General features: G+C 42.5%; 1 protein-coding gene across 1 annotated transcript; it reads left to right on the top strand.

The window, feature by feature from the left end:
- The first annotated feature begins 591 nt into the window (after positions 1-591).
- On the top strand, positions 592-11,637 carry recql4 (RecQ helicase-like 4). The gene is made up of 28 exons (XM_031866321.1): positions 592-1,253; positions 1,478-1,511; positions 1,628-1,743; positions 1,853-1,999; positions 2,121-2,284; positions 2,978-4,097; positions 4,177-4,259; positions 4,337-4,436; positions 4,533-4,698; positions 4,924-5,034; positions 5,409-5,576; positions 5,685-5,777; positions 5,866-6,002; positions 6,145-6,228; positions 6,460-6,648; positions 7,015-7,197; positions 7,367-7,568; positions 7,694-7,887; positions 8,331-8,414; positions 8,581-8,718; positions 8,840-8,968; positions 9,122-9,389; positions 9,518-9,647; positions 9,802-9,962; positions 10,235-10,412; positions 10,578-10,725; positions 10,841-10,949; positions 11,282-11,637. Exons 1-28 carry the CDS (start codon positions 1,170-1,172, stop codon positions 11,401-11,403), a joined length of 4,842 nt encoding a protein of 1,613 aa, XP_031722181.1. The 5' UTR covers positions 592-1,169; the 3' UTR covers positions 11,404-11,637.
- The last annotated feature ends 2,953 nt before the right edge of the window (positions 11,638-14,590 follow it).

Raw genomic sequence — 14,590 nt, forward strand, 5'->3', positions numbered from 1 at the left:
TTGTCCAAGAGTGCTGGATAGTCAGAGACTACCTTGAAGGATCTTGACATCTCAAAGGAGTGTGGTGATCAGTTATGCCCTTATTCCCAATTCATGCGGAGCAACACTTTGTTTCACACTGTACAAACACAATGTAATAATAACTGTATGGTGTAAAAACTACATATAGTGATTGATTACATTTGTCATATTTTGTCACATTGACATAGCAGCAGCAGGGAAATGTCAGTGACATTAAACTTAAACTTTAATGTATATTCATTGCACGGTGTCTTTGAATTTTAAGATCAAACCCTCAAAAGTGCCGAGACTACAGTATGTCAATAAACTACATTTTTTTAAAGATTTTTAGAACAATGTATTTTAAATAGACAATGGCTAAAGTTGAAGTTTTGTCTAAACCTTTAATATCAATTATTTCTTTATAATTTTTTTATTTATCTAAATCTGCAAGGAAATTAAAGTTATCAAATAAATGTAGTGAAGTAAAAAGTACAATATTACCTCGGTGATCATGAGTCCCTGTCCCTTTAAGAAGAAGGCGGAGTCTAGTGGATCCGGCAGGAAGTGGTCCCTGACAGGCTCAATCCCGATCCCTCTGAATAAACCAAACCTAAACGGATGTATTAGAAATTCAAGAGATTCATAACTATTACACAGACTATTGTTTACAAAAATCGATATTGTCGTTGTGTTCTCATCGCTTATAAAGTATTTCACCTTGATTAAGTCCGTATAGAAATAGAAACCTATGTGTTGTCAGAATGGGGGATACAAGAAGGAACCTGGCAACACAAACTGTCATTTTTCCGGCGCGGGAAAAATCGTAAACAAGACACACGGCAGAAGAAAGCCCTTTAATGCAGTCTTCTAATATGATAGTTACACACTAACTCTACATTTATTTGTTTTCCTCGTTTGAGTCGCTATAACTATACAAGAGAAGAAGAAGCTAAAGTAACTCACCGTTACTTTAAAAAAAGCTTTCGCTGCTAAATTCAGAAAAACGCTTAGAAATAATGTTGCGTTTATAACGTTAGCGAGCTATCGTGTTGCTGTAACGTTAGCTTTCGCCTGACAGATGCTATCCTCTAATTATGTAAGTTAATCATTTTAGTTAACATTAAAGCTATTTAAATCGGACAGTTATTGACCCTGTTAACGTGACCATGGATCGATACAACGAGGTGAAGCTTCAGCTGAAAAGCTTTGAGCAGGGCTTTGTTAAAGACCACCAGAGGAAACCAAACAAGGTGATGTAAACCATAAACGTGAGCCGAGAGTCAGCAGGCAGTAACATAATGTCAACCCCATATATATATATATATAGAATGTAATTATATGATATGATATGATATGTTTTGTTTTTATTGTTGTTTACGTTTCGTTATTGATCTGTTGGTCCACAGGACATGGCACGTGCTACAGACAGTGTTGCTGTGTTAGTTAGTTTGTTAAGATGCTCTTTCATTTCCAGGAGGACATTGACCAAGCTCCAGAGGAGACCAGACGTGAGTAGGATCCATAACTTGCAACACCAATAAACAAAAGTATCTTTTGTCCATCTCCAGCATAGACAATGTGTTTCGAAGACATAAGCATAACACATGGTGTGTCTCAATCCCAGAGCTGTATAAAGAATACCGCAGTTTGAAACAAGCCAAAGAAAACAGCAGCAGTGATGCAGCCAGCGGGCATGCTGAACAGGCCACAGCTACAGCTGGGATCAACACAGTCCAGAAGGTAGTTTGGGACTGTGGGTGTTTTTTTGTTTTTTTTAAAACAAACGTATACAAGTAAGACAATTTGTTTCGTACGTCTGTGACAATCTGCTGGTTGTTGATCTACGTAGGAGGCGGACTGTTGGGGTGCCCATCTGAACCGCAGTTCACAGCCTACATCGTCTCCCAGACTGACACCCGAAGATAGAGACAGTCTGAAGGCTTCTGCCCAGTACTATGGCATGAAGCTTAAAAACAACCTGGCGACACTCAGTAAGGTGAGACACACTTTGAAAGAACACGGACCATACCCCATCGTGATAAGAGAGAGAACTGTACACTTAAAAACTCATCTGAGACCTGTAAAAATGATTTCCTTATTTTATTTTGATATTCCAGGAGAGACCTGTCTCACTGAAGAAATCTGTCGTTCCCGGTCGGGTGCCTCTTAACTCCTTGAAAGACGGACAAATTGGACAGTCAAACAGCCCTGTTGTTGTTGCTGCTGCTGCCGCTGTCAAGATCACTTCCTGTGCCCCCAAATCCAGCCCTTTCACACCAAGGTAATGAAATGCAAGAAGGTATTGTGATGTTAGCTGCATATCATCCGTGCATTATTTGCTGATCGATATGTAACAGCATTTTATTAATATATCGATATTGTTTGGTATATTAAATATATTCCAGAGTCCAAGATGACATCTACAAATATCTTGTTTTGTAGGACCAACAGTCCAAAACCAAAATATATTCAGTTTAAATCAATACAAAAGAGAGAAAAGCTAAAAATCTTCATATTGGAGAATTCTTGGCTTTTTTTCTTCATTAATGGCGGAAAGGTTTAATCAATTATTAAGATAGTTGATTGTTTTTCGATCAATTGATTGAATAGTTGTTTCAGCTCGAGTTGTATTATTTTCAACACAGACACTGATTTCTTAACCACGTGCTTAAACTGAGATACTTTGTCTCTGTTGTGATTTGGTTCATAGTGCTGTTGTCATTTCTTAAACAGACGCCACTTTGATGATACTATTGCAACCTTTTGCAATTCTGAAAATGAAGTACCAAATATTGTATTAAATATGTCTTGTAATGTTCTTAATGAACTATGTACCCCGTATTTAATTGCATTTCATGCTCTTTATTAACACTACCAATAGTTGTGCAGCTGCCATTTCAAGTTTCCAAACCTGATAACCATTTAAAACCTTTCTTTGAATAGAATACTTGTGTAATTGTGTCTTTCTTTACAGAAGATTTAACACTGGCCTGGGGTCCCTGGTTTCAAAGACACCCCAGAAAGTGGAGCCATGTGAACCATTTGAGCCTGTCAGAGATTCTTGTGAAGAACCTGCCGGTGCTGCCAGTAGTTGTAGTAGTAGTAGTAGTACTAGTAATATTAGTATTAAGAGTAGTACTAGTAAAGTTATCAGTTCACAAAATCAAAATGTCTCTCGCCCAGCTCCCTCTCCAGCCCGACCTTCTGCCTTGTTGTTGTCGTTATCTTCTCCACGTAGTGCAGGAAGTTCAAGAGGGGCCAATGAAACGACAGGAACTTCAGGAGACAAAAAAGAAACTGTTGAAACTTTAGGAACGCCACATAAGGGTGTTGGTGAGGCAGGCGTTGGAACTTTGATTAGCTTGAGAGGAAGCCCTCAGGTTGTTGGAGGTTTCAGAGGAGGAATTGGAGGCAGGGGCATTGGAGGAAAGACCCCTCCTGCCAGCAGACTGGGTTTTGTTGACAGGAAGTGGCTCGAGAGGTGTCAGGTGTTTGGAGAGATGGGGGCTGAGGTGAAGCCGGGAGCAGGCAACCAGGAGATGGAGCTAGAGAAAGAAGGAGAGGGAGAAAGGGGGAGAGAAACTGAAGGGAAAATCCAAATGAATGAAAGAGAGGGGCAAGAAGAAATGGATGCAGAGGGAGAAAGAACAGAGGCAATAGACTTGGGAAGAGACAAAGGGTTTAAGAGCACCACAAGTGACAAAACAGTCAGTGATAGTGCACTCACATCTTCTCTAGAACACACTGGAAAAAACAGAGGAGGAGGGGAACAGAAAACGAAAAGGAAAGGAGGTGAGGAGATGGAAAGAGGATCGACGCCACCTTTAATGCCAGAAGACGACATTAAAGCTAGTCACAGATCCAAAGATACAAGACAGAGAAGGAGGAAAAGGCAGAGACAGGGAGACGCGGAGGGAGACACGACAGAGGAGAGAGGAGTGAAGAAGAGGCGTAGGAATGGCAAAAAGAAAGAGGAGAGCTCTGATGTAAACCCGAGCCCAGCTCAAGGAGGAGGGAAGAAGAGGAGAGCCAAGAAAAAGGGAGACGAAGATGGAGAGGCAGAGGAAGAGAAAGAAATCACGGAACCAAAAAAGGTAAGTTAGTTAGTTTAAAATTCATCTCCACATGTGAATGCTGTGCAAATGAGTTAAAGACGGTATCATTCCTCTCAAGGTTCCTCAGGAGAACTTGTTAGGAGAAATAGAGGAGGAATTTGGAGCCAGGAGATCGTATCACACTCAGCCGGTCAGAGCCAGGTGAGGACAAAAACCACGTCCTGCTGCAAAACATCTCCGTTTGTGTTCCGTGTACAAACGATTCTTCATTTGTACAGCGGCAAGAAAGGCTTGGAGGGCAACTTTGTGAAGATCAATCTGAAGAAGAAATCTCACGTCAAAGGGTACGCCGTCAGAGGTGCAGGTCTACGGAAACAGGTTCGTTTTTTTGTGTCTCGGATGAATCCCTAATGTTTAGAAAATGTCATAAATCAAAACATTAAAGGTAAAACTGAACGCCTGTGTGTTTTTCAGATGTACATGCAGAAGTTCCAGCTGAAAGGCGAACGCTTCGGTGGAGGTGGAGGATTTTCTGGCAGAGGAAGGCGCGGTGGATTCAGAGGGGGGCTCACTCGACAGGGGGACACCTGCTACAAGTGTGGAGGGACCGGACACTGGGCCATGGATTGCAAGGGACCAGGTAATACAAAGACAACTAATACAAGTGGACTGTGGACGCTAATTCATCTCCTCGATTAATATTGTTCTTTATGGTGTCTGACAATTATCAACTAAACCAGACTGATAACATTATCAGACCGAGCTGAACGCATCATGCCGGTGATGGTAGATTCAGCTGTTTCACGACAGACTGTAAATATCACCATTGGATTGTTGGTGTTGATGAACAGATCTTGTTTTGTAGCTCCTCCCCCTCCTGTTCCCGAGGACCAGCCCGCTGAGGAGGAGCCGTTTGAACTGCCCACCCTGGAAGAGGTTGCGAGGGCAACAGGCACACTGCAACCTCAGCCACTGGGTACACCTGTTGAACTCACTGTTACCGAGCGCGCCGCTTTCCACCTCAACTCAACTGTTTTCATGTGACTGTCTAGTTCTAAATAATGAAAAATGTAGTAATGGAGGTTTTCAGGTTTATCTTGTTTGTCAGATAAATTATATTAAATGACAATTTTGTAGGTTTACATCAAAATTTTGCATGAAAAACATCTTTTATCACTTTATTTTCATGTAAATACAATTTATTTCTCCGTTTCTTTTATTACATCTTGCACGTTAGCTACAGTAATCAATAGAACTTTGCAAACCAGCTCACAATTTTGAGGGAACAAAATAGTCAATTATTACTTCACACAGCTGTTTCTGAGTATGTTTGTCGTGTGTGTGTTCCAGTGTCGTCTCCCAGCATCACAGAGGAGCAGCCGCACCAACAGAAGGAGGCGGACGGTGACCATAAAGACGAGGTGTTGCTGAACGTTATTCGTCCTGACTACGAGCGCCCCGCTCCTCCACCACCAGTGGAACCACTTTATGATGTCGGAGATGATGGGAAAGTCCAGGGTAAACACTCATTGTGTTGCTTATAATAATAAAAATAAAGAAAGTTAGACAAACTGTACATTTGCTCAAAAGTTAACGTTTTCTTTGTGGGAACGTGTGTGTGTTTAGAAACACCTGCTGAGGTTTTCGCAGCTCTGAAAGACCTCGGCTATCAGTCCTTTAGACCAGGACAAGAGGAAGCCATCATGAGGATCCTGTCAGGTATGCACAGTACTCACAGATACAAACACACATGTGTACATCTATGATCTCTTGTGTTCATGTCTGCCTCGCTCACTTGTTCCTCCAGGTCTGTCTACCCTCGTAGTGCTGTCAACAGGGATGGGTAAATCGTTGTGCTATCAGCTCCCAGCCTACCTGTACGCTAAGAGATCAAAAAGCATCGCTCTGGTCATTTCACCTCTAGTCTCACTAATGGACGACCAGGTAGTCGCCTTCTCTCACACACACAAACAGACTTCACATGAAGTGAATCATTTGAACAGCAATGCAGTTAACTAATTCTGTTGTGACTGTGTGTGTGTGTGTGTGTGTGTGTGTGTGTGTGTGTGTGTGCGTGTGTGTGTAGCTGTCTGGCCTGCCAGCCAATCTGAAGGCAGCCTGTATCCACTCCAACATGACGATGAAACAGAGAGAAGCTGCGATAGAAAAGGTAACAGACACAAGAGCAGCAAGACTTCAGAGTCGGAGGAAACGGTACATTTGTAGGTTTTAAACTCCAACATCTTCCTGCGTGTCTCAAAAAAATGATCTAGAATCAAAAGCCATGTTTACATCTAACAAGTTTCAAAACTCTTTCAAGAGAGAAATCTCAAACCATCACGTGTTATTATTACGTGTTAGTATTTTCGGCCTAAAATGTGTCCTTCCTTTGTTTCTCCAGGTGAAGTCAGGCCAGGTGTGTGTGTTGCTCCTCTCTCCAGAGGCTCTGGTTGGTGGAGGCCGTTCGGGTTCTGGGTGTCTGCCCTCGGCTCAGGAGCTCCCCCCTGTGGCCTTCGCCTGTATAGACGAAGCTCATTGTGTCTCAGAGTGGTCTCACAACTTCAGGCCCTGCTACCTGAGACTCTGTAAGGTGAGTTTAGACTGTTTGATTTCATTTGAGGGAAAACAACGTCTGAACATTAGAAGAGAATTTTAGGAAGAGATGTGAACAACCCAAGTTAAGCACGACTTTCCACACACCGACACTAGTTCTCTCTAAAATCAGATTCAAAAGTCTGAAACCAACACTAGATATTAAGAAGAATATGTTTTCATAAATCAGGATACTCTGCAGTGCCTGCATATTTTTGTCAATCTGCTTCCATACCCGATGAGACTAAAATCTTGAGCACCAGTGTTAGTTTATCAGCATCAAGACACACATAAACATCCTTGTATGTGCGAGCGATTGCCGCAACTGTCACTAAAAAACGACATGATGTATGTGTGTTTGTAGGTGCTAAGGGAGCGGTTGGGAGTGCAGTGCTTGCTGGGACTCACAGCCACGGCCACGCTGTCCACTGCTCTGGACATCGCACGGCATCTGGACATCACCGATCGAGACGGCATTGCGGTCCGATCTGCAGCAGTGCCTCCGAACCTGCAACTGTCTGTGTCCATGGACAGAGACAAAGATCAGGTTGATGAGTAGCATGTGTCTCACACAAATGAAATTATAGTGTGTCGAAATATTCTTAGACCTCTGTAAAAGTGTAGTTGTCCATATCCACAGCCCCCCCATGTGTCTACCTAGAAACAATCGTAGCTTCCTCAATGTTTCTCTCCGTCTCCTGTATTTGTCTTTGTAGGCTTTGGTGTCCCTGTTGAAGGGCGATCGTTTTGGTTGCCTGGACTCCATCATCGTCTACTGCACCAGAAGAGAGGAGACGACCCGCGTGTCGGCGCTGCTCAGGACCTGCCTGAACGGAGTGCTCGTGAGGGAAAACAAACAGACCAACAGCAGCAGTCAGACGCAACACAACCCCGTAGGACAGAGAAAGAAAGAGCTGGGTAAAGGAGGAATAACTCGTGTCTTTGATCGGAAAGCTGTCTGAATCTGTCAAACAGCATTTACTCCATCTGATATTTTCTACTTTGTCCACTGTTTTCTTACTGCTGTGTGTTTCTACATTTAGCAAGGAAGAAGATCCGTAAACCGCTGAAATGGCAGGCGGAGTCGTACCACGCCGGCCTGTCGGCGTCAGAGCGCCGTCGCGTCCAGAACAACTTCATGTGCGGGGAGCTCCGACTAGTGGTCGCCACTGTGGCGTTTGGCATGGGCCTCGATAAATCCGACGTCCGCGGTATCATCCACTATAACATGCCGAAGGTGGGTAGAGGTTTGATTTATGTAAAGCAAAAACACACTTTGGAACATTTTACATTCAACTTTTACGTGTAATCTACAACAGTGTTCGGTTTGAAAACATTTTTGTGAACAAGAGAAAACGTAGAAATTCATTTTATCACAAGGTCCATTTGGCAGTTGTTCAGGAGCTTTCGTTCATGTCATATAATCTTTATCAGCAGATGGAGTTTGTCATGCTCTGGTAGATGTTCAAATTTCCATTTTTATGGTGAAAATTAAACACACCTGTTTTCTACCCGTTCAAAATGTAAATAGATACAAAGGGTACTTTGTCCGATCGATTCCATTCGATCTTAAACCCAGATTTCACATCTAAAACCTTAACTGTGCTAAAACTAGGGCCCACAAGTCTTTGTCTATATCAGTATTCCCTTACTGGTGGTAACTGTTTTTCTGTTTTTCAGAGCTTTGAGAGCTACGTTCAGGAGATTGGGAGGGCAGGAAGAGACGGAGATCCAGCGCACTGTCACCTCTTCCTGGACCCTGAGGTGAGACTGTGGTTATCTGTCAGTAAAACAGTATATAACAGTAAAACATGGTACAAATGTATTTATATACAATTCAACACTCTTCCGGTGTGGCTCTCTTCTTTAGTGCTGTCACCTACAGTACACAGAATATTTTGGGTATAAATAATGATGTGTGTGTCTGTAGGGTGGGGACCTCCATGAGCTCCGCCGTCACATCTATGCGGACACAGTGGACTACTACACAGTCAAGAAACTGGTCCAGAAAGTTTTCCCTCCATGCAAATGTAAACAGATACACCAGAAACAACGGCAACTGGAACAGGTAACTCCACGTGTGTGTGTGTGTGTGTGTGTGTGTGTGTGTGTGTGTGGTTTAAATACTGTTCAGTAAGCTGAGAGACCATGGTAGTACAACAACAACACTAAACTGTCTGTGTGTAAAGGACATTGAAGATTCCGAGCTGATGGAGATGATGGAAACAATGGATGCGTGTGATCAGGAGAGCAGCCTGAACCCTCACACTCAGCAGCACGTAGAACAGACAGACACACCAATACTGTCTACTGCACAGGTAACTCAAAAAGAAAAGGCTCTTTTATGTCTTTTTATTCACTCTTTCACCCAATAAGAGTAAATAGAAGTTTTTTTTGTAGTTATATGTAAAAAGAAACCAGAATCTTGGACAAAGTGATGAACGATGTATCCTTGTTTTCACCGCATGGAGCTGTCACATACCGATGCGGCGGGACGGCCCCTCCAAGACGGTAGAGATGAAGGAGAGGAAAAGGAGGAGCAGAATGAAGAGCAGACAGCTGAACATGAAGCTGACGGTTCGATGAAGCACAGCGACGTGGAGGCAAAAGGAGCTGTTGATTGGCTAAGGGACCAGGAAGAGGAAAGCAGCGATTGGCCCAGAGAGCGAGTGTGTCACACGCATGAGCGAGCGATTCCCATCCAAGAAACTGTGGAGGCTCTGGACATCACAGAGGAAGGTAAGTGGAAACGAGAGCATGAACATGAATGAATAGCTCAAAACTAAAATAGTTGTTGATGAGTAGAACAAGACCTAACTGTAGAAAATTCCTCTTTCTTTCTTCCTTTACGTGTTTGTGTATTTTAGGTGTAGAAACGCTGCTCTGCTATCTGGAGCTGCATCCCCAGCGCTTTGTCGAGCTTCTCCACCCGACGCTTTCTGTGTGCAAAGTCAGCTGCTATGGCGGACCAAGACAGCTCCAGAAAATCACCAAAATGTATGAAATATGCTCCGATATGGGGCACTGAAAATGATGCATAGTCTGCAGCATCTGAGCATAATTATGCGTTTGTTTGTAAACAAATACATAGTTATACGTAGATGTCATCAGATATTTCAAATGACAAAACACTGTTCAATCTGTTCCACAGCTGCCCTCCGATTGCTGTGGTGTTGGCCAGAAGGCGGATGGTGGGCGAGCGGGTGGAGACCTTCGATCAGCTGGAGTTCGATGTTGTCGAGGTTGCGGACACTATGGGATGGCAGCTTCCTCTGGTGAAGAGAGGAGTCCGACAGCTGCAGTGGAGCAGTGGTAACTCTTTTACTCTCTTTGAATCCGTCAGCAATAAATCTTTGTGTTCAATGTAACAAAAACCTCGAGGAAATATCCTCACAGACACAAAAGCACAGCCGGGAAAACATCATCATAGTTTGAATTGTCCCACTGTAGTTAATCGTACTGGTGTAGTTGAACTGGTCTTACTCAAACGGTCTGCCTCTAACCTCCTTTCCTGTGTGTTCTCTTATTATACAAACTGACGAATAGAGACACTCACCAGTGAATCACAAATGTTTGTGTTTCAGTTGGCGGACGTAGCGGCGTCCACGTTGAGTTGTCCTCCTTATCTTTCTACTTCCGTTCCTTCGGCGACCTCAGCGACGAGGAGATGGACAGAGTTTGTCACTTCCTCCATAATCGAGTGCAGAACCAAGAGAGAACGCAGCTCTACCAGCTGACCGCCTGCTTCAAGGCCTTCAAAAGGTCCACGCCTTCACTTAAATGTATCATTAAACACTATTTTTTTTTCTCTTTGAAAGGCTTTTTCAGACTCCTAAAAAGATCAATTGTTATCCTCCTTATTGGTCAGCATGCTTGTCTACATTACCTTGCGTCCGTGTGTAACTTTGTGCTCGCGTTGTGTTGCAGTGTTGCCTTCCAGAGCGTAGCGTCCTGTCTCGAAGATCTGGATGAGAGTCGCAGTCTCCATCTGAAAGACCTCCTCTCCGAGTACTTCGACAAGAGGCGGGACCGAGGCCTCGCGCCAGTGGACATCGAGGAGCTCGACAAATACAAGGTCAAACACACACAGAGCGGTTATCGGGAGTTAACAGCTGAATTTCTGTCTTGAATGTTCTGGATGTCGGGGTTTACTTGTGTGTGTGTGTGTGTGTGTTTTGCGTTGTTTTTAGTTGTTAGACTGGGAGAATCAGATCAGAGCGGACATCAGAAATTTTCTCTCCAACCGAAGTGATGAGAAGTTTTCCGGAAGAGCTGTTGCTAGAATCTTGCACGGCATAGGTGAGAGAGCACACGAAGCTTGCAGTATGTACGTCCGGTTGATCACAGGTTTAACACTGCTCAGTGCATCGTTTTTGATTTGTTCAAAGAGCGTATAAACCACAGAGATTTGTTCCATAACAATTCTGCGCCTCAAGCCAAAGCTATTCAGGAAAAAAGGACTCTTGACCTGTAGAGGGTGTTAGAGGATCAATGAATAAATTGTGAGCTCGACAGTGAACAAAATATATCTACAATATATATTTAATATATTCGATTGTCAGTAAACCGACATGAAGTGCATCAAGTTGTCGGCTGTGAATCCACATCTGTGCTTCATTTCTCTGTTTCAGGCAGTCCTTGCTATCCTGCTCAGATCTACGGCAGGGACCGACGCTACTGGAGGAAGTACATCCAGTTTGACTTCAACCAGCTGATCCGACTGGCCACGCAGGAGATCATTCGCTTCAAGTGAACGACCAAGTGCAACATACACATGTCTGCACCATTCACTGACTCCCTCGCTCGTACTCTTCGGTCTGGTTTTGATGGATTTGATAGATTAAACACTTGTTTTGTGTCTCATATCAATTTTATTCAATCATGTTGAATTATTTAATCTGTGCTGTTTTCTACAATGTTAAGTGTTTATACATAAAAAAACGATAATTTTGTTTTTCTTTGAAGACTGTAATTAAATAAATAAATTGTTCTATTTTTCTAGCTTTGTTTTTCATTGACATTTATTTAAATACTTCAGGAATATCTCCTCAGAATAGAACTGATTTGTGTCGCATAGATGAAAAGCTCTTATCTTGTTTTATTAGTACATGGACTCAAACCTCAGAGAAAATAAAAGTCCTGACCCAGCAAAAACGAGGAAGTAAAAATATAATTTCTCTTTTTATTGTACCATCCCACTGTCACAATGTCACTGTTGAAACTTTAACCGGATGTTAAAAATGCAAATATTGACTTATATTGACTGGGATACAGCTCTTGTTAAATGTTTTGTGTAATGATTCGTTACTTTATGAAGTTGTGTGTGTGTGGAGTTTTTTTCCTCGGTTTCTCTCATCTTTGTTAAATATTTACTCAACTTCAGCGGACAGGTGAATTATAAACAGGTTTCAATTGTGTCTCGTTACTGTAAAGAATAATAATAAAGCAAAGTATTTTTACTTCGGTTGAATTAATCCGGTTAAAAAGCTCAAACATGCTCTTTAGAATGAGCTATGCTAACCAGCAGTGCCTGAGCGCTCTGTGTTTTAACAGTGGACTCTGGCTTTCACTGCTATGACTCTGACAGCATGTCATAAAAAGTGGAGAAATCTGACTAATGAGCATATGTATGTATGTATGCATATCAGGAGTCTTTGGCAAAATGACGAGAGGAGACATTGAATTGGGGTTGCAACCCAGCGGGAAGTGTTTTAATGAGCACACGTTCAACATTCAACAAAATCCAATGTATTACTTTTCACAGATTACTCTTCTAGTCAAATTCACCCCCCTAAAGTGACTTTCCACCAATCAAACCAGTCAGCTGAACTACAAACAAAGCACATGTGGTTTCTTCACTATGTCATACCCTCATGTTTTCGTTTGGGTCAAGATAACCTTTTGGCAGAACACACGATTCGTGTACGGGAAATGTTTTGATACAAATAGGAGTGATAGATTACAATCTCTCTGGCGCGCCTTAATCGCTTCCTAAGAATGTTTTTATGAAACCAAATGTGTTCAACATAACAAGTTATATAAACCGTTTTCTTATGAGACCAAATGTGTTCAGTTCAATGCTGAGTTATATGATGATTTTCTTCAACAGTTTCAAACTCTGGCAGCAAACTGAGCTGTAGAGATGAAAACAAACCTCAACTCAGACAAACTTTCATGGTGATTTTCCCGCCACGCATTAAGTATTCAAGGGGATAATATACTGTATCACTGGGAGAAACAGGAAATGGAAAAACTGGGTCATCATGAAGTCCGCCTTTTCTGGGAAAGGTCAGTGGCAATGATGTTTAACAATGCATCATCAACAGCCCCTCCTCGGGAATGTTTTTAAATTTAACAAGACTGTCACTTTGGAAGCAGCAGAGTTAACTATTCAGGAAAACCAAACACAAGAGTCTCGCAGGAAGTAAAGGGATGGTTGTCCCCTCAGGTGCTCGTTGAGAGCCCTCAGCCTGACCAAAGTGTTTGGGTATGCTCGAATGGATGGCGGCCAATATACAATTCAACATTTTCAAAACAAATCAATCATCCTCATGGTCTGTAACTGCGAGCCTTTTGTGCAGACCAGATTTCACTGCGTATGTGTCGTACCCCGTTGATCTGACGCCGTGGCATCTCCTCTTTCAAGCCTCCTGAGGCCAGCTCCTCTGGGAGGCCGTACTTTGAGCTAACGCATCTTTAGTTTAGCGTGTTAGCATGCTAACATTTGCACATTAGCAGTAAACACGAACTGCGGCAGAATGCCATTAGTTTTGCAGGTGTTCGGTCATAAACCAAAGCACTGGATTGGTTCTTCCTCTGGGGATCATGAATGTCTGTATAAAATTTCACCTCACTCTGTTCACTAGTTGAGATATTTCTGTCTGGACTAAAGTGCTGGACTGACAGACTGACTGAGTGATGACACCAGCATGGCTTTAAAAAAAGCTGAGATATAAATGTGTTTTGTTGGCAGGATACAGTGATGTAAGACTTGAACTCAACCACGTCATTGACAGTGAGCTCACCTTAAACCTAGAATGTGACCAGTACAATCACAGTCATATGCTATTATCTTGCTCCTTCCCTACATGCTGTTACTCAGCTGACTATTCAAACACTTACAGTAACCGTTGTGACCCTGATGTCTTCTTACCATCACCTCCGCTTAACAACAGCCATTCACTGAAATACTCACTTTTTGATGCAGCTCTCTGTGTCACTGCAGCATAAACATCTTTATGAAGTTGTAAAACTACCCATTCAGCCAAAAGATATATTATGCAGTATGATTTATGATAAGCTCAAAGGTCCAGTTTTAGAGGTAATTATTAAGTATTTTATTGGGACCTTTGCAAACATACTGTAGAAGTTCAGAATTATGGATTGCTTGTGTTGGAGAGCTGACTGCAGGGAAATCCATTTCCCTGCAGTCAGCAGCTACATGCTGTAATCTCCAATTGGTGTTTTTACGGCGCATGCTTAACCTAAATGTGGTCATTAAATGGGTAATTCTCGGCCACCTGTCATGCTGGTGGTTACACGAACACCACATCATTTACATTTTGTGTCTCCGTCTTTGCGTGATGAGTTGTCAGCGGACTCTGTCCCTAACGGAGACGGTCACCTAACCTGCAAGTTAAGGAGATTAGACGAGACAGATAAAGAGATCTAGTTTCCACCGCTTCCACTGCTTCTCGCTTCATTCACATAAAGATTAAGAAAGTAGGTTACATTCAGCTGATCCGTGATCACATCCCAACAAAAGGGTAAAGCCGCTGCTAAAAGGATTCACAAATTGATCACACATGAGTTCGTACATAATGGGTTTTGAAAGAGTTTTAATTTGCCAAACAAGGCAGAATATAAAATATACTTTGCACCACACCAACGAAAATAACACATTTTTACACATTTACCTTCATAATTTGTGTGGTGGGATG

This window comes from Anarrhichthys ocellatus, unplaced genomic scaffold (assembly GCF_004355925.1).
Source record: "Anarrhichthys ocellatus isolate YVR2014 unplaced genomic scaffold, GSC_Weel_1.0 scaffold35, whole genome shotgun sequence".
In the NCBI taxonomy this organism is placed as follows: Eukaryota; Metazoa; Chordata; class Actinopteri; order Perciformes; family Anarhichadidae; genus Anarrhichthys; species Anarrhichthys ocellatus.